The sequence below is a fragment of the Canis lupus genome, chromosome 14, assembly GCF_011100685.1.
Source record: "Canis lupus familiaris isolate Mischka breed German Shepherd chromosome 14, alternate assembly UU_Cfam_GSD_1.0, whole genome shotgun sequence".
In the NCBI taxonomy this organism is placed as follows: domain Eukaryota; kingdom Metazoa; phylum Chordata; class Mammalia; order Carnivora; family Canidae; genus Canis; species Canis lupus.
This window is the reverse complement of record NC_049235.1, coordinates 47874107-47900075: the sequence shown is the minus strand read 5'-3', so window position 1 is coordinate 47900075 and position 25969 is coordinate 47874107. Positions and strand designations below refer to the sequence as shown.

Here is a 25969-nt window from a genome sequence, read left to right as displayed (position 1 = left end):
TATCTGGCTGAAGGGCCACTTCTTTTACACATTTACTATAAAGAAATAAGAACCATCAAAGAATGTTATATACATGTTACTGAAAAGGGATATCTTATTTATTATGATCTCTGCTATTAATGGTCCTTAGCATCAGATTTTTTTTTCCTTTTCTAAGTTAATCAATGAAACTGTTTCATATTCCAAAGTGAGGGAAAACAAATTGTCCTTTCTGACCATATTATACTGTTCTTAAAACCCAATGTAACTATAGTCATACCATTCTCAGAATTCATATAGCTTTAATCTCCTTTTTACTTTCTCAAGTAGTAAGTAAGGGTGTTAAGAGAATTCAGATTTAAAGAACTACAGCAAACCCTTTCACAAAGAGGAACAATTCCTTTATGTATTTATCACACTATAATTTATATATTGATAACTTTACCTTTTCTTACTAGATTTTTTAAAGCTATATTCACAGAGCCTATTTTTAAATTTTTTAAATGATCCATATTAAAGAAAAGCAGTTCTTAAATATTACAAAGTAGCAGAAGCCGATATTTCTCTTTTTTAAAGATTTTATTTATTTATTCATGAGTGACACAGAGAGAGGCAGAGACACAGGCAGAGGGAGAAGCAGGCTCTATGCAGGGAGCCCGATGCGGGACTCGATCCCAGCACTCCAGGATCACACCCTGGGCCGAAGCGAGGCGCTCAACCACTGGGCCACCCAGGCGTCCCAAGAAGCCAATATTTCTTAAATATAAAGTCTCTCTAATGGATATCAAAAATAAAATCTTAAATTTGATGCCAGAAGAAGATTCATTGTCTTCCATTTATATGTCATGAACTTCATCTTCCAAACACATCAAAAATTTCTCTTCACGTGGTACTTTTAGACCATGGTTCTACTCTCTCATTAATGCTTCCAAATTTTGGCATTTGTGACATCCACTTTCACTCCTCACTTCCTTGCTTCTCACAATCAGACACCATCCTGGTCTTCCTTGGCACCATTCATGCCTGACATGTAATAGGCCACCGAGAAATGTTTGCTGATGAACTCTCAGAGACTGCAGTCTCTGACCTCACCATTCCTCAAACCTTCCAAACTGACTGACCCCCTCCTCTCTTCTGCTTAGCCATCACAGGTATGGCCATACTTGGCTGCTAGTCAACACTTGTAAGTGCTCTATCTCTAAGATTTCAAACCCAAAAACTGGAATCCTGATTGTAATCTCAAATCTTTACCTCTTCTCCACTGCTGCTCGCTCTTGCTAAACCCACAAGCCCCCCTAACCCTAAACTTCAGTCCGTTCTCCTTATCCTAACTTTTGGTCAAATGAAAAATGCTATAACCTGTGCTCTGAATTAGCCCTGAACTCCCACCTTGCTTTTTTCTATGAAGTCATGTGCTAAGTAGTTCAGTCTATTGTGAAAAGGATGCTAAGAGAAAAGGGAGTTTAAAAAAAAAGAGCTGGTAAGGATCACCTGATTCAGCCCTTTAAAATAGTACATGAGGAAAAAGATGATGACTAGTCTTTTTCAGAACCTGTGATTGACCCTTTCCAGGTCTCTCCCCCAAACACTGCCCAGGCTCCTTTATGTCTTACCTATTCCCTACCCAGCCAGGCCCCAAGAGAAACTATTTCAGTACCATTTTCCTTGGGCCCTTGTCCTTGCTGCATTTATCTTGCCAATTTCTAATCTTCTGTTTTTTCTACTTTTCTTGGCTTGCTGAGCATTGAGCCACTTCCATTTCAAATTTATCCTAACTAGATGTTTCATGTTGCTTTGGAATCCTTTCTTTCTTACCCATTTGAATTCCTTTCAAATTATCAGTTTCCCATCCTACTCTCTTACTCTCTGCAAATGAGTTTACTGCTCACTTTGCTTAATGTTTAAAGCCAAGGAAAGTGCTCAAAGAATAGAAAACTCTCAAGCATTTGCTATTTCCTGAATATACCATGCTCTGCTACATCCATGACTTTCTCACTTTGATCTTGCCACTGAATTGCCCTCACAGCACCTTTGGATATCTATATTAGGCCAGCTGAATATCATGTCTTACAAGGTTCCCCACCTAGTTCATTTTCTACTTTAGTTCTCAATTTGCATCACTTTATTTTGATATAATTTCAGACTTAAAAGTTGCAACAGTTTTATTCATATACACATAGAAAAAAAGAATCTCAGGATGCCTTTCAATCAGATTCTTAATATATTAACATTTTACTACATTTGCTTTGTTCTCATTCCCTCTCTCTCTCTGTACATTTGTTCTCCTTCCCTCTCTCTCTCTCTGTACATGTACACACACACATGTATTTATACATATACATAATCTAAAGTATTTAGGGATAAAAGGGTATCATGTCTGCCAGCTAATCTTAAACAGGTCAGAAAAAATACATGTATACACATATATACATAACTATATATATATACATGTATATGGTACTCTGCATCTGTGTATGTATATATATGTATATTTGAAAAAAGAACTTTATTGGCTCCTCTTCCTCTGCTCCACAACTAAATCACTTAAGAACTCTAAATTCTACTCTGAGTTCTCCTATCTACCTCTGCAACTCCCTGGGTGGTTTCATCAGTCCCAATGACTTAAAAATACTGACCCTATACTGATGGCTCCCAGATTTATTTTTTAGCATAATCTCTTCCCTGAACTCTGAACTCTAATATCCAGCCAACCTATTTGAAATCTTGATATGGACTTCTAACTGGGACATCAAACTTAACATAACCAAAATGGAATTCCCCATTCAACCTGTTTTTCCCTCATCTTCATCTCCATGCATACTACTACTATTCACTCAGTTCCTCAAGCCAAAACCTGGGAGACATATTCAATTCCTTCTTCCTCTCCTCCCCTCATATTCAACCTACTGATCAACTCTCTCCTCTCTCTATATATATATATCTATATCTATCTATCTATCTATCTATCTATCTATCTATCTATCTATCTATATGCTGGGTCTTCTACTTCTTTCTCTCTATAGCTCTCATTCCACTCCAACCCATTGTCACTCTCATTTGGCCCACTATAAGTCTCCTATCTGGTTTCCCCACTTCCGTTCTCACCCTCTTATCTATCCATGGTCCTCAGAACAGTCAATACAATCTTTAAAAACAAATAAGCCATATTATGTCACTGCCCTGTTTAAAATCAACCAGTGGCTTCTGATTGCATTTCGAATAAAGTCCAAATTCCTTTCACTGGCCCCTGCTTGCCTCTGAGATATTTTCTCCTACCACTTCCCCCAGCTCACTGGACTCCAAACATGCTGACCTTTATTAGTCCCAGGATCATGTCAAGATCATTGCCATCTCAGGGCTTTTGCATTTATAATCCCATCTACCTAGAATGCTTGGCTCCCCCACCCCATCGAACCCCCCACCAAATTTACTGTGGTTGACTCTCATCCTTCAGATCTCAACTCAAAAGTCTCTTCCTCACAAAAGCCTTTCTGGACTCCACTATTAATAAGTCACCATCTAGGGACACCTGGGTGGTTCAGTGGTTGAGTGTCTGCCTTTGACTCAGGGAGTGATCCTGGGATGGAGTCTCACATTGGGCTCCCCACAGGGAGCTTGCTTCTCCCTCTGCCTATGTCTCTGCCTCTCTCCCTGTGTCTCTCATGAATAAAAAAAAATCTTAAGAAAAAAATAAGTCACCATCTACTGTAATTCCTTGGTTTACTGTCTTCATAGCACCTATCTGTATCTATAATTGCACATTAGTTACCTTGATTCTTGTTTGTTTCTCCTACTGTAACATATGTTCCAGGAGAACTGGAACTCTCACCACAGCAGCCTTGATGTACACTCAAAGATTGGTTGATGTGTGTAAATCATGTTTACATATGTATATATGCACTATCAGTAAATTCTCTGAGGGTAGGTATCATGTCTTTTTCATCACTTTTTTTTCTTGTATATACAAGGCACTTAAATATCTGTGGAAGGAGTAAACTAGTGCATGTCTTCGTTTTTTCAAAATATAATTAAGATAGGCAATTTTTTTGTCTGGTTAAAAAATATCCTTCCACCCCCCCAATCATTTACAACAAAACATCTTATCAAAAAAATCAGCATTTCTCAGGATTTTTGTGCTGTTCTATTTTCATTGAGGTGATAAGACAAAGGAGGTTTCACAAAGCAATCTTTGATTTGTCTCCCACTTAATGCTTTTCATTCTCCTGAAAAAGACATACTGAAAACATTCCATTCTCTCAATACAGACATCCTAAAAGCATTCAAATGTCACTCAAAAAATTTTTTAAAAGCCACAGAAACCAACTATTCCTTGGAGTTTTTTTTTTTTTCTTTTTTGAGCAAAGGAACATTGTTTACAGCTTGCCCTAAGGCTTCTGTTAATGTTTGTTAGAATGGGGTGTTGCAATTAGAGTTGCTCTGTTCTTCTATAATGGCAGACTGCTGCAGATTAATTTTCATCGAAGCATATATTTTCAACGACGTAGAATGTTATAAATTGCTTCCAATAAACAGGAAGAAAAGTCAAAAGTGTTTTCTAGAATCTTCTCCTCTTCCCCTTCTTTTTAACTCTTTTATCTAAAATTTAAGGGAATAAATATTATTTTAATGTTCTAATTCCTTTTAGTTACTGAGATAACTTCTTAAGAAATTAAACTTTTTCTCAGTTTCAAGCATAATGTATACCTGGTCAGTATACGGTCACGCTTCAATATCAAACTTTTCTATAGAAGGTGGAATATTGTATTATCTGTCTTTCCACTAGCACTACTTATGAATTGTAAGTAAATGATCAAATGTTAATTTAAGTCTTTAAAAAGGAGATGTCAATCTGTTTTCTAAAATAAAAACAAAAATTATCCCCTCTTATTACAGAGATGTTGCAACTTTTTTTCATTAACTCCACCATGGATTATGAATAGTTTACTATGTAGCATATACATGAGACATACAGATTAACATATGAGTTAAACTAAAGTTACTGATAAGAAAAATATAACTTCTTTTTCCATAACAATCCCACCACACAAAAAAGAATTTCTATTAAAATTCCTATTTTTCTAACATTTTTCTTAACTAAAATTGAATGGAAGTCATCATTAAAGATATTCAGTGATCAAAATGATCCACAATATAATGTTGGTAGTGTATGTGAAATGACTATAAAAGTAAAATGAAGTATGACATTATAGTAGGATAACTACAATGACATCCTTGGCTACTGTTGGAAACCTAAGTTTAGTAAAACTTTAAGAAGAGGGGAGGTGCATCCTTAAAGATAAAAATAAATTATTAGAGTCAGTTTTAATAAATTCTTAACTTTATTTTGCAGTCCATGCTTTGAAAATGGAGTAGCAACTGATAATCCCATCAGTTCTTTTGTCTCAATATTAATGATTTATATAGAAACGATATAAAGAAAAGTTTCTCAGAAAGATGGAATTGTTCATTGTTCTGGTGGATATGTAAAAACAATGCTGACTCAAAAGCAGCCAAGTGGACAGCTGCAGATGCTGTACCCAATGGAAATACTAAGCAGGCATAGCACAAATCAATAATTAACAAAGCAGATGCACAAAGCTTGATGAGGATGAATAATTGCATAGGCAGGAATGGTAAAAGGAGCTGATAACAGTACTAGTTTTGTAAGAAATTAGATAAACTCTTTGTATTCACAAATTTGTTAGCAAGAGTACTTCAATGCCTAACAGTACACCAAGAATATCTTTTCAAAATGCTTTGATTAAATTGATATGCACCTTTAATAACACTTATCACTAAAGATATTTAGAAATCAAAATTATCCACAGGGAAATATTGGTAGGGTGAACATAAAAATAATTTTAAAAGAATTAAATACTGTTCTAGGTGCATATAACTATAGGAGCTTAAATTGTGTATATTTGGAATTCTTAAGTTTAATGGAATGTTGGAGAGAGAGGTGTACCTTTAGGGCATGTCCTTTTATAACTTTAGTGTGCATGTGTGTCACACTAGCCAGTCAGTAAGTTTCTCGAGGACAGTGTCACGTTTTATAATGCTCTCTAAAAGCACGAAGCCCAATGCCTTTATATAAATATTGATTTCTTTAGAATGTAATGAAAATGGGACAATATGATTAAACATGCTTTAGTAAAAGCATTTAGAGTAAATTCTTTACATATATGCTGAATATATGACTCAAACATTTTTTAGGAGTCTATTTTTTTGAGTAATAACTTCTTAAATTGCAGTGACTTTAAAAACTAGAAATTTGCAGTGGTGATAGATGCATTTTTATAGCAAATTTGGAAAGCAGGTCTCAGAGTTTTAGTTATATAAGATAGGTATGAAAGGTTCATTTTTAGCCTTCTTTTCCTTAGGACATATATTGCAGGAATAACTGTCCTTATGAATGCAAGGATTGAGTATTCATTGAAAATGCATACTTCTTTTGTCTACATATTCATTAATTTACAAATATTTATTGAGTACCTACTTTGTACCAGGCACTATTTTATTTATTTATATTATTTATTTATTTTTTTTCCAGGCACTATTTTAAATGTTGGGAAAATAGCAGTGAACAAGCAAAAAATCACTGCACTTATGGAAATTTTATTCTAAGGATGGAGGGAATAAAGATAAATCAGTAAAATATATGATAAATTAATGTTCAGTACCAAGGGGAAAAAATAAAACAGAAGTAGGGTAGGGAGCCTGTGAAAGAAGTAGAATTTTATTTTATTTTATTTTTTTTAAAGATTTTATTTTATTTATTTATGATAGTCACAGAGAGAGAGAGAGAGAGGCAGAGACACAGGCAGAGGGAGAAGCAGGCTCCATGCACCGGGAGCCTGACGTGGGATTCGATCCCGCGTCTCCAGGATCGCACCCTGGGCCAAAGGCAGGCGCCAAACCGCTGCGCCACCCAGGGATCCCGGAAGTAGAATTTTAAATTGAGTGGGAGGCCAGGAAAGGCCTCACTGAGAAGTGAGGTTTGGATTTAAGTCCTGAAAGAGGTGAAGCAGCTTAGTCCTTTGGCTGAGGGAAAAGCATTCCAGGCAGGAGAAACCCCAGGTTCACAAAGGCCTTGAGGCGAAACAGGGCTTCGCATAGTTGAGAAGACCGAGGCGGCCAGTCTGTCTGGAGATGAGATCAGAGGCGACAGGAAGCTAGGTCATAAAGGACCTCAGAGGGAAGAGGGGAAGCCGTTGAAGGGTTCTGCACGGAAGAGTGACACCCGACCGAGCGGGATCACACTGGCCACGGAGCTTTGAGGACAAAGCGAAGAGGGCGAGGCTGGAAACACGGAGAGCATTTAGGCCCCGGCTGTAACCCAAGAGGTGCTGGTGGCTTGAACCGGAGCGCTGGCAGCGGTGACAGCAGTGGCCGGATTCTGGGTATACTTTGAAGATACTACTCGGAGGATTTTCAGACAGAATATGTGAGGTTATCTACTATTCGTGATAAAGTTAAATTTCCGCTGTTCCCTCCTAATTGATCAAAAAGTCACCAATTCTCACACATTTTCTGTCATTCCTAGATTATGATGTTGACATACATGACTTTTGCCCCTGAGTTTGATGACGCATCTCAACCATTTCTGTGTCCTGTGTCAACCTTGAGGGAGGCTAAAGAGAAAATGTGGCTCGGGGATCTGACGGCGCCAGCGGCAGCTCGGGGTCATGCTAGCCTGTGAGCTCCGCGGGGCTTGCCTTCTGCCCTCCTCCGGGCCGTCTCGGAACCTTGCACACGTCAGGCTCCCCAAAAATGCCGGATTGCTGTAGAGTCTACATCTCCCGCGGGGTAACACACCGGAAGACAACATCCCGCCACGTCAAGCTAGCATCCTCATGCCAGGACGCTCGACAGGTGAATGTGTCCGAGCTTCCCACGATAATGAAGATGCTCGTTAACACGGTCCAACAAAGGGCGGAGGAGATCGGCTTTGCAATGCACCGCTGGAGCCGTCCTGTCACTGCACCTCTGTCCCCTGAAGCTCCCGCGGCGCTAAGCCCTCTGGAGCGGGGCACAGGCGCCCACCCAGTGCAAGCGCGCCCGCACCTGCGGCCCGAGACCCAGGCGGCCTCTCGCGGGCCTGCGCTGTGCATGCCGGGAGTTGTAGTTTCCCTCGCCCCCGCCCGCCTTCCCGCGAGCCCGGCCGCCGGCGCGCTAGCGCCCCCAGCGGCACGCGGGCCCCGGGAAGCGCCGCGCTCGCGGACGGCGCGGGGCGTTGCCTAGCAACGGGGGAGCGGCGACGTCACGGCGGCCGCGCGTTTTTAGCGCCGCTGCACCGGGTCGAGCCGCGGCGCGTCCCTCGGCGGCGTCCGAGCGTCCAGGTCCGCCGTGCCGCGCCTCCGCCTGCCCCCGGGGCCGAGCGCCGCCTGCCGCCGCGGCCCCCCGCGAGGCCCGGGCCGGGAGCTAGAGGCGGTGCGGCCGGCTCGCCCCGGGCCCGCGCCCGCGGCCTCGGCGGGACGATGCTGGAGTCCATTCGCGTGACGGGTGAGTGCGGGGCAGGCGGCCCCCGGGCGGCGGGGCGGGCGGGGCGGGCGCGGGGCCGGGGTGCGGGCGCGGGGCCGGGGTGCGCGGAGGGCACGCCGGGAAGGCCCCGTCCCCCGGTCGCCTGCCGTGGGCCAGCACGTGCCGTGGGACCCGCGGGGCCGTGGACGCGCCCCCCGCAGCTCCTGCCACAGCCGGCGGGGAGCGGCGCGTAGCGGGGGCGGCTGGGTTTCTAGAAGGTTCCCGAGGACCCCCGCTGAGAGGAGCGAAGCGGCAGGCCCGGATCTCCCGGTGCTTTGGCGGGACCCCGCGGTTGGCCTTATCAGCGGGTGCCTTCCAGGGTGGTGCTGTGCGGCTGAGCGAGGCGGTCAGACGCCAGCTCAGGAAGTTCGCTGGCCTTGTATTACCTGAAAAGGAAAAGAAAACAAAGTATGGACGCTAAGCCATGTAAATATCATCTTACACACCTGGAGGCTTCCCTCCTTGGCCCCTGTCCCCGCCTCTAATCCCTGTGACATTTCTGCAGACGGGGCTCGCGGTAGCCCAGGACCGCGATGACCACCACCCGAGTGATGGATCAGAGGAAGTGCCCGACCCCACAGACGGTGTCACATTTATTTTTTTTTTAATTTTTATTTGTTTATTTGGTTTTTACCATCTGGCATCGCAGTACCAGACCATTCCTTTCCTATTCGTATTTAAATCCTGCAACTGGATTCCTTTCCAATGAAAACGCTTGTGGTCTCGATTTTACACTATTTTATTTCATGTTGGGTATTCTAGAATGTGGAGCTGATCCTGTGCTTTGATTTATCTCGTCGTTATTTACGTTGACAGGAAGCGCAGGACTCAAGATCTAAGAAGCAAACCTAAATCAGCATTAGAGTTTTTAAGAGTGTAATTTGATGCAGACACTACTTTTTCATCCCGAAACACAACCAGAATTTTGAAAAGTTCCTTAAAAGTACCGTACCTTCTTTTTGTTTGCGGGCAGGCAGGGCCTCTCAGCTTTGGCACTATTAACATTGAATTAATGGACAGTTCTTTGCAGTGAGGGGGGCTGCCCTGTGCATTGTCGAATGCTTAACTAGCATCCCTGGTCTCTACTCACTAGATGACAGGAGCCCCCCCCCTCCTCCTCCATATACAGTTGTGATCACCAAAGATGTCCCAGACATTGTCAGGTGTTGCCTAGAGGGCAAAATTACTCCCCTTCCCATTTGAAAACCACTGCCTTGGAGAAAAACAAAGTGAAGGTTTTTAGACAACTATTCAGAAATAATGTCAATTAAAGTAATTTCCCCAAAGTAAAGCAATCATTGCAGAAAGAGAATACGATTATGACAATAATGGTATTAGAAAGTAGGTCCCCAGGCAGCCCAGGTGTCTCAGCAGCTTAGCACCACCTTCGGCCCAGGGCGTGATCCGGAGACTCAGGATCGAGTCCCCACATCAGGCTCCCTGCATGGAGCCTGCTTCTCCCTCTGCCTGTGTCTCTGCCTCTCTCTCTCCTCTCTCTTTCTCTGTGTCTCTCAGGAATAAACAAATAAAATCTTAAAAAAAAAAAAAAAAAAGGTATCTTGACCATTCAGTCCAGCAGTAGAAATGGGGTCGCCTGCTTTTCAGTAGGCAGAGTTGGTAGATTAAGGAGAGGTGCTTTATGAAATACTAGACTCATTGCTCTGCCTCAATTCAATTTCTGTAATTTAGTGGCAAAAATCACTTCAACTCTGCACTGTTCGCAGCACTTAACATATTTTAACACATTCAGTCTTCACACCAGTACTATGAAATGTGTAGTAGTATTACCCCATTTACAGATAAGGAAACTACAGCACAAAGAAGTTAACTCATTCAAGGTCACAGCTGCTACTAAACAGCCAAGATTCAGACTGGAGCAGTTCCCTTCCAAAGCCCATGTTTTCAACCACTGCGCTATTACAATGACTGTATATTGACTTAAGCCACAAAGTTCAACATGAACATTTCATTTAACATCAGGGGTATATTATCTGATAGTTTGCTCTAGGTGGTTTTTTTTGTTTTGTTTTTTTTTATCACAGGCAAGCTGTAAATAAGTTTTGCCTGGAAAGATCATATTCTACTTGATTATAAAATTTGCAAAATAGAAGACATTTAGCTCATTCAGTGAGTAACAAAGCTGTCAGAAGCCATATAGGATTATGTTAATTTTTGATTTCCTACTGCCCATATTTTGTATGGGACATAAGTGATTAATGATAAGTGATTGATGGATCATCTGAAAATGAAGCTCCTTTGTAACAAAAGCAAATGTTTAAAAATACTGGAGACCAAAGTCTTCTTAAGGCTACTGTTTGGCCATATGGGATGAATACACTTAGGCACCCAGCTCCTGTTTGTCTTATAGCCAGCCGTAGGCACCTGCCATTAAAACTTGTCTTCAACATCACTAGTTGTTTCACCTTTTTTTTTTAAAAGTTTATTTTTAATCTTTTTTTTAAATTTTTATTTATTTATGATAGTCACACAGAGAGAGAGAGAGAGAGAGGCAGAGACACAGGCAGAGGGAGAAGCAGGCTCCATGCACCGGGAGCCCGACGTGGGATTCGATCCCGGGTCTCCAGGATCGTGCCCTGGGCCAAAGGCAGGCGCTAAACCACTGCGCCACCCAGGGATCCCTGTTTCACTTTTTTTTTTTTTTTTTACTTTTTTTTTTTTTTTTTACTTTTTATTTATTTATGATAGTCACAGAGAGAGAAGAGAGAGAGGCAGAGACATAGGCAGAGGGAGAAGCAGGCTCCATGCACCGGGAGCCCGACGTGGGATTCGATCACGGGTCTCCAGGATCGCGCCTGGGCCAAGGCAGGCGCTAAACCGCTGCGCCACCAGGGATCCTGTTTCACTTTTTTTTTTTTTTTAAATTTTTATTTATTATGATAGTCACAGAGAGAGAGAGAGAGGCAGAGACATAGGCAGAGGGAGAAGCAGGCTCCATGCACCGGGAGCCCGACATGGGATTCGATCCCGGGTCTCCAGGATCGTGCCCTGGGCCAAAGGCAGGCGCTAAACCTCTGCGCCACCCAGGGATCCCCCTGTTTCACTTTTTTAATGCCATCCTGGTATGATTTTTTTTTCTCAACCTTCAGGCATTCAAGTCTTGTATCCTTTCTTTCCTCTCAAATAGTACCTTCCCTTGGCTACCTCTCTGGCCATCCTTTCATAAGCAAGGCATGAGTGAGCAAAAACATACACAGGTGTATGCCGTAATGAGACTTAGAATTTCAGTATTGGAGGGAGCCATCATACAAATGTAGAGCTGCAACTGTGACAGGTGCTTCAAAGAACCCTCCAGGGAAGGTTTCCTGAACAAGTGACATTTGAACTGAAGGGTGAGTGGGAATTCATTTAACACGGGTAGGAAGGGCTCTCCAAACATAGGGACAATATAGGAAGAGTGTCTGGAGGGAGAAAGGTGAGAGTGAGGGATTGACAGAATGAAAGGGCATGACAGAATGAAAGAGTAGACTGATTAAGGGGAACATGGTGCAAGCGACCTGACCATGAGTGACTCCATATGCCATGGTTAGGAGTTTTGTCTTCATCCTAAGTAGAAAGCCCTGGGGAAGTTTGTTTTCTGGCATGTTCACTGTTTCAGATGGTGTGCAAAGTGATTTCCTGTACCAGAACCATTACTTCCTGGCATTATAGAATACCCTGTATATTTCTAACTGTAAAATAACAACACAAACCATGACAGTGTCAAGATCTAAAGAATCATTGTTACTAGCTGAGTAACACTGAAGTGCTCCTAACTGGGACTGGGACACTTTTGGGAGTCCTGAAGTTGATTTTCTCCATTCCTGAATGATATGAACAGTGCCTTTTCATCTCTCTCTCTCTCTCTCTCCCCCCCCCCTTCTCCCTCCCCCTCCCCCCCTTTAACTTAAAATTGAGAAACTATATTGGATTCCGTTGAATTTAAAGATGTTAAATTTAGTAGGTTACTTGTTATAATGCAGACAAATTGGGCCATAAATATGTTTTCAAAGATACTGATTTTTTCATACACCATTTAAAAGATTAAGGTGTAACTTATATTCAGTAGAGTTCACAAGTCTTAAAAGCGTAGCCCAATGAATTTGTGCATATGTAACTACTGCCTAGAAGAAGATATAGAACATTTCTAGCACCCAGTACCCTGGTGACTCTTCCTAGGTTATAACCCATCCCTCAGTGATAACCACTATTCTGATTTCTAATACCATGAATTAGATTTGCCTGTTTTTGAACTACATAAAAATGAATTGTATGATATGTACTCTTTTGATCTGGCTTTGTTTATGCAGTATTCTCTGATATTCATTTGTATTGTTTCTTGCAACTTCAGCTGCTTTTTCATTGCAATATAGCATTCTGTTATACAAATTACCACAATTTATTTTTTCTGCTGTTGATGTTATATCATTTCAATTTTAAGTGATGAACTACTTGATAAAGTATTTATTTTGTTCAGGAACTATATTGTTTTGCTTTTCCTTCTGTTTGTAATGCAACCTGTCCTCTTGTTATGTAAAATTATGCCAGGTTCTCAGGTTTTATAAATATTAGTGAACTGTATGAAATTGCCATTTTGTGGGTCAAAATTGGCTGAATGGTATTTTCCACCAGGCTTTGTTTCTGGTGATCTAATCTTCCTTTCAGACAGAGACCTCATAATTACTTAATCTCTTCACAGTTGTGAAAAACAAAGTTGAGTGAGTCTGTCTCTTTCCCATTCCTTTAGATGAGGAACATGAGGCACTGATGGGTTTAATGATTAGACTAATATTACAGAGAGGTCATTGAAAGAGCTGGGAATAGTAGCCAGGAATCCTGGTATCCTTTTCTCCTGTTCTAGATACAAATTAAGCTTTCATTGTGTTGGTAATTTCAGTATATTCACCTACTTGTGAATATAGTGAGTATCCATTTTAATATTATTTCCCCTCCCCCCCAATAAGGGTGATCCAGTTGGGGTGAATGATTTCTTTGATCAAGTTATTTTTGTTTAAGGTTATAGTGAAGTACATTGCTGATGGCTAAAATGTCACATTACGTAGTGACTTTTAATATATGAAAGTAGAATCAATTACCTTATTCCTTTTCTGAAGAACATGAGTACACTTCCCCCAAAGAAGCCTGCATATGTTTTTAACAAATTTTGATTTTCCAGGAAAAAGAATAATAGTATGTTTTTCAATGAAATCTTTTTATTGGTCTTTTATTATGTTTTTATGCATGTTTAAAAGTTACTTTTTCTTAAAGAATAGTTAAAATGATAAAAGAACAACACTTTAGGTTGTCTAATAGTACATTTTAATGCAACTGCAGCAAGATCGGTGTGACTCTTAATTTATATTCATCTTGTATGAGTTATTTGATCACCTTTTATGAACTTGAGTCCCACTTTCACATGCTTCATGGGAGATCAGCATTTGGCAGGATTGGTGTTTTTTAAAATAAATACACTATTGGCACTCCCAAACCTTACTCATCAGCAGAAGGAGCTTAAAAAGGACTGATGCTAAACCTCTCAGGTAGATAATTAGCAAGAGAGCTGAAATGCTATGACTCCTGGGGGAAAAGGGTCTGTCCTACACACACTGTCACCTCTCTTCCATTTCCCACTCCCCATCAAGGGCTTAGGCAGGTGGTTCAAGACTTTTGTTAAGTATCCTGAAGTGTATAGGTTGTTTGAGGTGGAACAGAATTCTGAATTTAGAGGTCACTGATGCTTTATGGCGAAAAAAGAACTCTTGAGTTGGGCTTTGTGGTCATAGAGCCACTAAGTCTTAGGAACCAAAGAAAGCATTTTTACACTGAATATTCATTAAAAAAAAAATCAACATGGGCAGCCTGGATGGCTCGGCGGTTTGGTGCCTGCCTTCGGCCCAGGGCATGGTCCTGGAGACCCGGGATCAAGTCCCGCATCAGGCTCCCTGCGTGGAGCCTGCTTCTCCCTCTGCCTGTGTCTCTGCCCCTCTCTCTCTCTCTCTCTCTCTCTCTCTCTCTCTGTCTGTCTCTCTGTGTCTCTCATGAATAAATAAATAAAATCTTTAAAAAAAAAATCAACATACATGTAATAAGCCATCAAAATTAGGAATTCTTTAGCATAGTTTTATTCACTGATTTTAATTTGGTGTAACTTTCTCCCTTTTTATTATGAAGACTAAATGAGAAAGAACCTAATTACCTCCCTTTACCTTCCTGGCTGTGCCTTCTCCTCACATGACTTTTCCAAGTTTGTGATGCTCTTAGTCTTATCTCAGTTTTCTTGTTCTTTCCCTTTTAGTGTCCACTTCAGTCTGTCTTTCCTAATGACCTCTTGTCTCGTAAAGTTATATATTTTTTTTTTAGGGAGACTGACATTGTTCATGGGCGTTGGGCTACAGCCTGGGTTCTGATGTTCCTTAGCCTGTGTTTGCCCAGCCTGCCCAATGTGAACTATCAGTTGGCAACACTTAAGTCTGAAACCCCTGAAGAACTGAGACCTACTGGCCCATAATGAAAGTTTTGTTTGTTCTGTTTATTTTTGGCTGTTTGTTTTTTTCCCATTTATTGAATGGCTTCTTTGTGTAGTCAGCCTTCAACATTAACCTGTGCAGTCTAGCTCTTGCCTCTCAGCTTATACGTGTAGTAAACATTTAGCCCCTGCAAATTTACGCTTTTATCTTTAAGACACCAAAATGCAAATTTCACATCTTGGCCTAGAAAATGTTAACTGGAAGGACTTTTAAGTACCTTACATATTTGGATTATTATCCATTTTTGACCTGGTACTTTACCAGGTCTTTATCCTAAACCCTACAACTTCTAAGCTTTAACAACTTATGTTTAGGGCAGGATTTCATTATCATAGCACTATTTTAGGATAGATATTTTTGTTGTCGGAGTCCTGTGCATTAAAAGATATTTAGCATCATCCTTGGCCTCTACCCACAAGATGCCAGTAATACCCTCCCTCGTAACAATCAGAATGTCTCCAGACAGTGCCATGTGTCCCCTGGGGAGCACCATTGCTTCTGGTTTAGAACCATTGGTTCAGGGTTTTCCCTGTTTTATTTATACTTCTGCAGTGATTTAGAACTGTAGAATGGTCCCAGAACTACAAATAACCTGTTTATCCACAATGGTTGGAGAGTGACATGTTTAGGGTCCTGCCATTCATTCATTCATTCATTCATTCAGTGTACATTTATTGAATGTCTATCAGATCCATGCTAGATGTGGGAAAGGAAGAGATGATTAAACAGTTCTGATACCTGTCTTAGTAAGTATATCAGCTATTTAGAGTACCATGTCTTATTAGGTTCTATGTTCTGTACAGAGGAAGAAAAGAGGCAGTGCTGCTCTACAGACATAATATTAAATATCTGTTGATAATTGAATGGCCATATAAAGGACAATAAGCATGGACTCTATAATCACATACACATCCATTCAAAACAGTTTGCAATTCATTACTCTGTCATATAACCTTGAGCAAATTAACATTTCTGAGAATTAAGTGATATAACATGTACAGTTTTCTGTGAAATCCCAAACTCACATGTGTCAATAATTGATATGTTATTATTATTATTATTATTATTTATTTCTGCTTATTATAGAAAGGATCCCTGAGTGTCTAGTCTTAAATGAGTGAATGACAGATATATGTGAATAAAGTCTTCAAAAATTTGAAATAAAATAAATAGTTTCTAGGCAGGCATCTGTGCAAGTCCACTAGCATTGAAAATCCTTTAATAATAGGAGTCAAAGATTGGGGGCTAGAGCCATAAGGGTCCATGAGACTTGGAAAAAAGAACTGGTTGAAAGAATCATATATCATTTGCAGAAAGTACTTAGGAAAGGTTTATAAGCAGACCTGGCCAGAAGTCAGATTTGTAGACAGGACTTGAGCTGGAACCTAGTTCTAATGAGTAGGGTTTAAGACAAACTCACTTTGTCAGTTTAGACTTAAATCTGAAAGTTCTTAAAGGTCTAGCTACAATCTCACCTATTTCTCTTCACATTGCTTTCTTCTCTGATCCCTAGGTTATTGATGTATTTTCTGTTTTTCACATTTCAACTTATGCTACCTTGTATTATTATTCAAATCTTCATAGGACTGCCTTGCTTCCAGAGCCAGATTAGAAGCTGGTTAAAGCCAAAACAATGGACTTATAAAGATGCTTCTCAAAGCCATGTACCTAATTAGTAGTATTCCATGTATTTGTGGAATGAAAGAATGCAAGTCAACACAGCTTTAAAGTAGTGCACGAGCATCAGTATACTAAGTGATTTGTACCTCTTTAAATCAACCAATCGAGTGACATTACTAAAATATGTTTTAACATACACATATGATTTATTTAATTTTAAAAATTATTTTTGTGGTAAATAGGCAGTGTTCTTCTCTTACTGCTCGCTATCTTTATAGCACCCAATTTCAAGATTGTGTTGGATTTGAAAATGCCTTGGATTTTACTTTGGTATTGGTAATACTATTGAAAATTGTATCCTTTCTGTGAAAGCATATTCTTTGGTAGAGTTGAGTATTCAAATTATGTATGTGTATTATCTCATATCAATATTAAACTTTGATCATCTAAATGGTATGAAGCTGAGGATTATTTTTATAGATAATTCATCATATATATGCTTATATAGAAGTGACAATGTCTAGCATGACCAAAGTTTAGTAACATTTTTTAATATTTAAAATGTCTTTTTAAAGATTGTTGCAAAATTTATAAAGTTTACAGAACCTGCAGAATACCTTTTGTATAATAAGCAGTTTGCTTCATCTGGTATCTTTGTTATTTCTTTTGTTTTGATTTTGTTTATTAACACAGAAAAGCTTCACTGGCCTGAGCAAGAACTTGCTAAGAAGTCTGTTCTAAATGCAGAAGAGTCATTGATCATTGACAGCAAAAGAAGCATTTCACATTTATCTTCTGGAATACTGAAGGACATTTTCACAACTGGAACCAGTAGTTACAATGTCCTACTACAGAGCAAAGAGGAAAAAAAGCATCATTCACAAAAACAGTCTTCCTCCACCTACTCCAAAAGATGTAGAAAACCCAGCAAATCTCCTAGTTCTTCTCGTAGTAAAGATCTTCGCAAGATGAAAGCCCCAGTGCCTGTGATGAGCAGTGGTACTTGGTACTGCCTGGAAAGGCAGCCTGGTGTTTTTGTCACTAGTTCAGTGTCGAGTCCTATAAAGTTTACACATGATATCTCTGTTACAGGAAGCAGCATAGTACTGCCACCTAAACCCAAAAACAAGGTAAAGCGACGCCATTTCTCTTCTCTGCCAAAGCCAAAGCTGCAGCCTCAATTGTCTAGAAGTTTTGAAAAAGGAGATGACTTTTCTGGGAAGAAATTTTGTATACTGACTGCTATAAAGCCCACCAACTTGGAGAAAGAGAAACTGAGATTCTTCAAGTCTGACTATACCTACAATCCTCAGTTTGAATATGCAAACCCATCTCTGCCAAGTGTGTTAGCCAAACACAGCAATGCATCTGACCGATTTCTTAAACAGGTAAAACACTACTTCAGTAGTGATATTTCATTTTTATGTAACTAAAGCAATTATTTACAATCTTATAAAAAAAGACTTTAAAACGTATTTCAGTTATTTATGTTTTATAGTTAACTTCCTTCCTGAACATGTAAATATGTGATAGGAAATCTCCAGGTGAGTGCCATAGCCTGTTTGTAAACTACTTTGCACTAGTCAGGATCTATGTGACAGGAAACAACTATATTTGTAAAAAAAGCTTCAGATTCTGGTTCCAGGCTTTCCTTTGGGAGATACATACCTGTAGCCCATTAGCCAATTGATAGACAGGTGTTTTATGTAGCTTACACTGTGTCTGTGTTTTCTGTTTGATTTTGAATATCCCTTAGATGGATCCTATAATCTTTCGTTCCCTTTTTTTACATTCCCACCTTACTTAGGCTTCATAGGCATTTTGGAGAGCTAGGCTTGATACTTGCCCATGAACTTTATAATGCTTTATTGAAATTGTTTATCATCAAATAAATAGCTCACTCATTTAAAGAAAATAATGGAGTTTTAAAAATTATTTTCAGTGTTAGCAAATCATGATGTGAGTGATTTGAACACTTTCCAAGTTGCTCAATTTAGACACTTAGCACATAGTTTTGTGTGTTACAGGCTTAATAGACTTTGAAATCCACTAAAAATATTGAGAAATTGGCTGAAGGGCATAGTGTTGAAATCATAAAGGTAGACTATATCTTGTTAACTTTCTGCACATTTTTATTTAATACATGAGGTTCAACTTGGCTTTGTGAGCGATTGAAATCTGTTTGTAGGCTAGGTAAAACTGCATGGTTCCATTTGCCTGTAGTGTGTGCCCTATTTTAGCATTTTTGCTACAATACAGTTTCTTCAACCTGTGACTAGCAGATTTTTTGTTGTTACAAATGATACAGAATCTGATCAGTCTTTTGAAGCCATTATGATGTAAAGCTCATTTTAGGATTACAATAATTTTACTTTTGCTGTTTATTTTCCTTTGTTAGAAGAAACCTCATCTGCTTCTCTGGATTTTTAATGGGTATTCACTTTTCATTTAAATGTGCTGAGATTGTGCTAAACACTGATAAAAAGGTCAACTATTGTTTTTATACCTGTTTTGGCAGTCTTTTTTTTTTTTTTTTTTTTGAAAATTGAATAGGGCTTTCACTCATTTAAAATGTATGATAATTATAAAAATGTTCTTTGCTTTTTCCACCCATTAGTACTAAAAGAGATGGTTGAGATTTACTTACCAATATTCTTTTTGTCATCTAGGCATTTGGTATCCTACCCTAATCCCTACGATTTGGGAAGGAATTTCCCATCATTAGATCAAAATGAATGTTCTCTCATTTCCCTGGAAGACAATTAGGAAGCATGAGCAGCTACAGACTGAGAATTGACCCTGCTTGGCTTGTGGCTATACAGTCTATTAGGTTTTTTACATACTTGGATTGCTTTGAGTATAGAGCACCAGCAATTGTAGCTGGCTGTACTTCACCATTTGGGAGAATGCTCCCAACAAATGCTTTGTATACTGTTTAAATCAAATGAAAGGGATTCACTAGAATAAAACCTCCATAAGATATACTTAAATTACATTCAGCATCTGACTGAATTATGACATGATGTCATACATCTTTCCCTTCCCCAGGTGTGAAGTAAAACCATAGTTTCAGAGCTAATCTCGGGATTCAGAAACATGCTGCACAAAGAGGCCAGGGTAACTAAGTTGCCCATTGGTCTCTGGCCTCCACCCTCAAAGCCTTGTCAGCCTCTAGCAGATCATCTTCCTAGTGTCAAGATCTAAATCCTTTGGTGGCGGGTAGTCTACACTGCTGTCGGAGAGTGACCATGGTCCTCTAAAATGCACAGTTGAGCAGAACAATGTAAAACTTTCCTTGTGCAGATAAGTCTCTCAGAGTAGAACCAAAGTAGTAATCAAGCTCTGGTCATTCCCAGTTGATTGTCCCATCAATGTCAAGGAGTTCCAGAATTCAGGTTTTTGTCATCTAGGCATTAGGTTCCCCAGGAGACAAGGCCTTTGAGGTGGTTCATGGAATCTAACATGGGCTATAGCACTTGAATATAACTCCAGGTGAAGCCTGCTGGCCCCTTGCTGACAGCTCCTCAACCTGTTAGTGTGTTTAAACTTGACAGAAACTCAGAATATCAGATTTCTGTGGCTCTGGACCTTTGCAGGAAAGAGTGCAGTGCTTCCTGGGGACTGGAGGCAGCTGGGATAAGAGAATGCTGAAAGCTGTTAAGGGTCAGAGGCATCCTCACCAGTGGGTCGGAAGTGGATCTTTAATGGCACCCTTATGCGGGAAAACTGACAGCTGGTGCACTTTGTGTCCTGCTTCCTGGGCTGACTACCCCAGGAAACCTAGATACCAGATCCACTTGGCTTTGCACTCTGTACTTTGTTGAATAAGATTGGTAGTGAGAGATGAGAGGAAGAGTCTTCAGGGTGGTAATAAAAGTCCTTGAACTATTTTCAGTATTTCCAGCAGTCAAATGGAAATTATATATTTACATGATAGAGCCAGCGACAGCTTAAGTGATTTGTTTTCTACCTTCAGGCTGGAATCATATCTCAGTGTAGATCCAGGCTAGCTCATGCTAACTAGAAGTTCTGATCCGTAGAGTGGTATTTAATAACATTGGGAAAATAAGTCAACTTTTGTTTGGCTAGATAAGATAAAGGTTTTGAATTATTTTCTTACCTGTTAATAAAACTGGAGCAGTGGGTAAAATTAGTGGTGGGTAAATGGGGAGCTTTTGTATGAGACAAGGAAGGCTTTGGGGTGTTGGGTAAAGACCTTGGGACAAGTCTACCCTCTGGCTGTCAGGGAAGATTAAAGGTAGGCGTGTGCGTGCAAATGGAATTGACAGAGCAGGCTGGAGACTGCTGACTTAAAAAGTTCTGCTTGCAAGATTAACCTTTGCCTGGTATCTGGGAACTTGACTGGTAAACGGTTTCCTACCCTGAAATAAAGCTTTACGTAAATGATAAGAGTAGCTTGCTATGCCTAAACTGTGCAGACAGTGCCTACATTGAACATCTCTTTTCCTTTTGGGAGTGTTGAATTTTGGAACATGTTAGGCATAGGGGTGCTTATGTACCAGCCCCCAATAAAAACCTTAATAAGTTTCCTTGGTAGACCACTCTTTACATGGCGGTGACTCTTAGAATTCAGTTGCTGGAGAAATTAATTGTATCCTTTGTGACTTCATTCAGAGAGGATTCTTGGAAGCTTGCTTCTGGTTTCCTTCAGACTTTACTGGATTGTAAGAAATGGGGAGTAGTGGGCTTAGGTTGATCTCTTAAAGGCATTTATTTACACTAAGAATTTAGAAAAGAAGAAAAAATTCTGACCTCAAGTAAAACATCTGTTTGGGCTGTTGTACTTGCTATTTGTTTGAGATTCCTGATCGATTGCAAGGTCTGGTGGCTTCTATAGCTTTTGTTAAAGGGCCATTGTATTATGCAGTTCTAGGGGATACTGTTCACAAATTGAGTCTGGGCCCTACATTTGTATAATAGGGTTAATATTTACCATAAACATGGGGCTCTTTGGCATCATAATACTTCTCTAATACTTTTTAGTTCTGTGATCCCTTATACAGAAGGTCAAGTAAATTAAGTGTATGCTGAGTTAGAAATTTTGTATTGAGGGTAGCTGGGGAAGAGTGAACAAAAAAGCACATTTGTTCTTCATATAATTATTATGAAATAGCTGACCCTGCCTTTTTTGTTTGTTTGTTTGTTTTAGGACCCTTGCTCCTCTGTATTCCATTAAAGTTGCTTTGAAATTTCAGGACAAAGTAATATAACTATCAGTGTGTGACAAATTAGTACTAGCATTGATAGAGTACTTAATATTTGCTTGTTAGAGTCTGTTTGCTTAGTAGTTTATCCTTATTTTCATCTTTAGTTCCTCACATGAGATGGAGCACTTCTAATTTTACCAGTTGAAAAAAATCGATCTAGAGAAATGACGTAACTTTTCCTGTGCTCACATATAGTAAATTACAGAACCAGGAATCTGTTCCAGTTACTTCTGTTATTTACACAATGGCCTGTTGGCAAACTAGCTCTCAGTGGCCATGACATAAATATGAATGCTTCCACCACGACCTATTTCAAGCAATGTAACATCACCTGGCTTGCAAATAATAAAAATTCAGTCAGTTCTCACAAGCCAATATGATGGGGCTCCAGCATACCACTGTTTCACAGCATGGTTTTAGGCTGGTTTTTCTAACCCTGATGCCACCACCTGTACCTAAATGGTACTAGATGAAAAGATCTTATCATTTTGCTGACAAGAATCTGTGCCTCTGGCATGAGGTTATTATAGGGACATTGAAGATCTTTTTTTGCCTTCTATAATATACCTATGAAATAGTGATAGTTACTGTTTTTTGGAAGCTGTAAAACAAAAGTATCTATAAGGGCATCTTTCAATTATGGCTTCAGTCTCAACTTAGTACACTGGTAATTAGTGCCTTGGGATGAATGGCAAGGTCAAAACTGGGCTCCTAGTCTATAAATTGAGTAAATATTTAAAAGAAGCAAATACAAGGGCTCCCCAGAAAGACTATCCACATTATAGGCAGTAGATTTCTCTCTCCTTGCCCCCGTGACTCTGCAAGGGAACAAAACAGAAACATCCCTACCATTAAAGCTCCCACAATATATTCCTTTTCTCTTTTATTACTATCCTAAATATTGCATTTCATTTTTTTCTTTCTATTTCACACGGAGTACACACAATCCAGAATTACAAGTGTTAAAATTACGTAAGCAATTACAAGAAACAAAATAATTGAAAATAGTTTTCAAAAATTCCTTCTACAATGAGATAGTGTATCCAGTGTTTTCCTATTCCTAAGAATTTATATTTTTCAAAGTAACTCTTTGTAAAGATAGTTTAAAAGAAAAAGATTTATTTATTTATTAGAGAAAGGGAGAGACAGCATGGGAGGAGGGGCAGAGGAAGAGAGAAAATCCAAGTAGATTCCAGCGTGGAGCCCAAAGGAGGGCTCCATCTCATGAGCCTGAGACCATGACCTGAGCAGACACCAAGAGTCAGATGCTCAATCGACTGTGCCACCCACACGCTGCAATAGTTAGTTTTTATTAACCCATGTTAATGGAAAGAAACACTTACATGAATTAGCTAAACTAGAAAGAGATTTTCTGCTCTCTATTGAATAATTCTCATGAAAGCAGCCACCTTTGCTTTACTGCTGGGTCAGTGCTACACCAGCCATGGGTAGTTCATTAGGGTCAGTAGTAAGTAATAAACACAATAATAGAAAAAGCCACAAACTGTGGTATGAAATGGAGATTGTAGAAAGCAGTGATACTTAAAATCAAACATCTAAGTAAAAATAAAACACTGAACTGATTTATAAAGAAAGCTTTTGAATTTTGATATAGTTCTAGACATCTTGCATCATAACCTCTGCAGGAAAAGATGTAGTTAGGAAAGAATGTAGGATTAAAAAAAAGAAAGGAAAGAATGAAGGATTAAGTATTGAGGAATGTTAGTGCAGATGAACAGATACTAAAGGCTTGCAGGTACTAGAAGAAATGTGCAGATATGTTTGCAAAATATTGGTATGTCAAAAACCTACAATAAAACATCTTCATCTTTTTTCCATTGTAACATACCAAAGTACTCCATAAATGTATGCTTGTTAATCTTTACAATATCTTAATACCTAACCCTCTCAATCAATAGCAAAATGGATTTAAGGTGTTTATAAGAATTACTGTCTTTTATATATGAGGCTTGTTAGACATTTAAATGTAACCAAGAAATTGGAGAATTGCCTTTGTTTAAAAATAGTCTTTGATTTGGGATTGATTTGTAGATGTCTTGCTCTGTAGAAGAGAGATGGGCTGAAGTTTTCCTTGCACATTATGATGTAGAATGAGTATATTTTTATTTTTATCCCTAGACTACATATTCTTATAAATATGAAGCACAGTTTCAGCTTCATTTTCCCATATATATATATTGAGGGAAATAGACTCTAAATGATTACTGAGAACTATTTTCTAGGACCACACAGAGGTATCTCTCAGTTGAGGTCTAAAAATATTGTAGCTAATTAAATCAAGATTCTGTTTTATGTCACATTGTATATCTAGTAATGTCATTCATTTTGTAAAAACATTTAGCTCTTCTTCCACATTACATACTAATAGAAAGGTTCAGTTTCTGCTAGCTTTGTTAATTGAAAATTCTTTTATTTCAGGTAATAGTACTTTAACACAACATAATCGGCAGATAAGTTGGTTTGTTAAAACTAGTTTTCTAGGGCCTCCTGGGTAGCTCAGTCTGTTTGAGCTCAGGTTTTGATCTCTGAGTCATGAGTCCAGGCTCCATGTTGGGCTCCACGCTGGGCATGGAGCCTGCTTCAAACAAACAAAAACACAACTGATTTTCTGAATAAGTGAAATTTGTTTCTTCAGGTACAAAAATGTAAAAATTAGACATTTCAGTGAAGTTCTTTCTACAGGATATGTTCAGTTCGACAACTCAGGAGAATACTTTTCAAACTTTTCTAAGACAGTAACCTAAGAGCAGAAATGTAAAGAAAGTAATCAAGGAAATCAGGAGCAAATTTGTTTCATCTTAAATCATGTGAATTTTACGTTATACTTTATATCTTTATGCTAACATAGAAACATGTAAATTGCTTGTCTTCAAGTAAATGTTGACTGCTAATTCAATTAAACAAAGGCTATTCAGACCAAAGAAAACCTGTTTGTGGGCCACATTTATCCCTTGGATTGCCAGTTCATCACCTCTCTTTTACCAGATCTGTTGAATATAAGCTTTGTTGTATTCGGACCTCTGGTTAGCTTAACATAAAGACTTTTTAAGTGTGGTCCTCAGAAAACAATGTCTTGTATAAATGGAATAGATAATTCATTGTTTATATTAAAACTCATGCATTGAAATAAATACATAAAGTCACATCCTGTTCTAAAGTAAGATAGGTGTTTTTCTTTTTTGATAGAAGCAACTTAATTCGAAATTAGATGCCTTCACTGATAGCAGGGTGTCTTGATGTAATATTTCTTTAAGGCTAAGTTTTAATTGTACTAACATTGAAGGAACTTTGTCTTGGTAAACTCCAAGTTCAAACTTAAAAAAGGGAGGAAAAAAGAGAAGTCTCTTTTAAATTAGACCACTCCTTCTGTGACATAGTTTTCTGTTTAGCAAATCACAGACCTTTCAAAGATAACCAAAAGTTACAAGACTTTTTTTTTTAAAGACTGACTTTATTTAAAAAAATAAATAAATAAAGATTGACTTTAGTATGGTCCATATTAGATTGGAGAAGTGGAATCATTTCTTAACCTACCAGCAGAGGAAGATTTTCTTATATTCAGAGATGGAAAATACCCCCATCAGATTGTATGTCCTTGGAAGAAGTGACCTTGATGACTCCTTGAAATAGTGTTTTGTTAAAAAAAAAAAAAAAAAAAAAAATAGTGTTTTGTTGATTTGCCTTTGAAAACAAGGTCTTGGCTGTAGAATAGTTTGAATGGCTGCTTTTTCCTGGTAGGTGGTAAAAGGAGAATCTTCATTACTAAGCTTTTTATAAGTATCTTCTCCTGGTAGCAGTTACCTTCTGATATTATTGGTACTCGTCTTCGTATTCAGACTATTCCCAGCCCTGCTGATACAGACATGAGTAGGGGAGAGCAGGGTGGGGAGAAGAAAGCTGCAGATGACATCTTTGTCCTACTGTGTTCTTTTACTTGTTCCTTCATTGATGTTAGATTCAGTGTCTCATATCTAGTTACTTCCTGGGATCTGCATATGTAGAATATAATTTTTTGAAATACTTTTGTTATAATTGGATCATAATCTACAGTCCATTTTATAGAAAACTGAACTACGT

At 39.0% G+C, this 25969-nt stretch overlaps 1 protein-coding gene across 6 annotated transcripts in view; it reads left to right on the top strand.

Annotated features, from left to right (window-relative positions):
• Positions 1-25969, top strand: part of KIAA0895 (uncharacterized protein KIAA0895 homolog) — a 61584-nt gene that overhangs the window by 5448 nt on the left and 30167 nt on the right. Inside the window, exons 1-2 of one of the 6 annotated variants that reach the window (XM_038557339.1) lie at positions 8385-8481; positions 17337-18031. In XM_038557339.1, the coding sequence (XP_038413267.1) occupies positions 8457-8481; positions 17337-18031 (720 nt within the window). In that variant the 5' untranslated portion in view covers positions 8385-8456. Of the gene's footprint in view, positions 1-8384; positions 8482-8743; positions 8926-17336; positions 18032-20032; positions 20136-21355; positions 21484-25969 lie in introns of those variants that run through there. The other 5 variants (XM_038557341.1, XM_038557340.1, XM_038557338.1 and 2 more) reach the window with 5 other exon arrangements.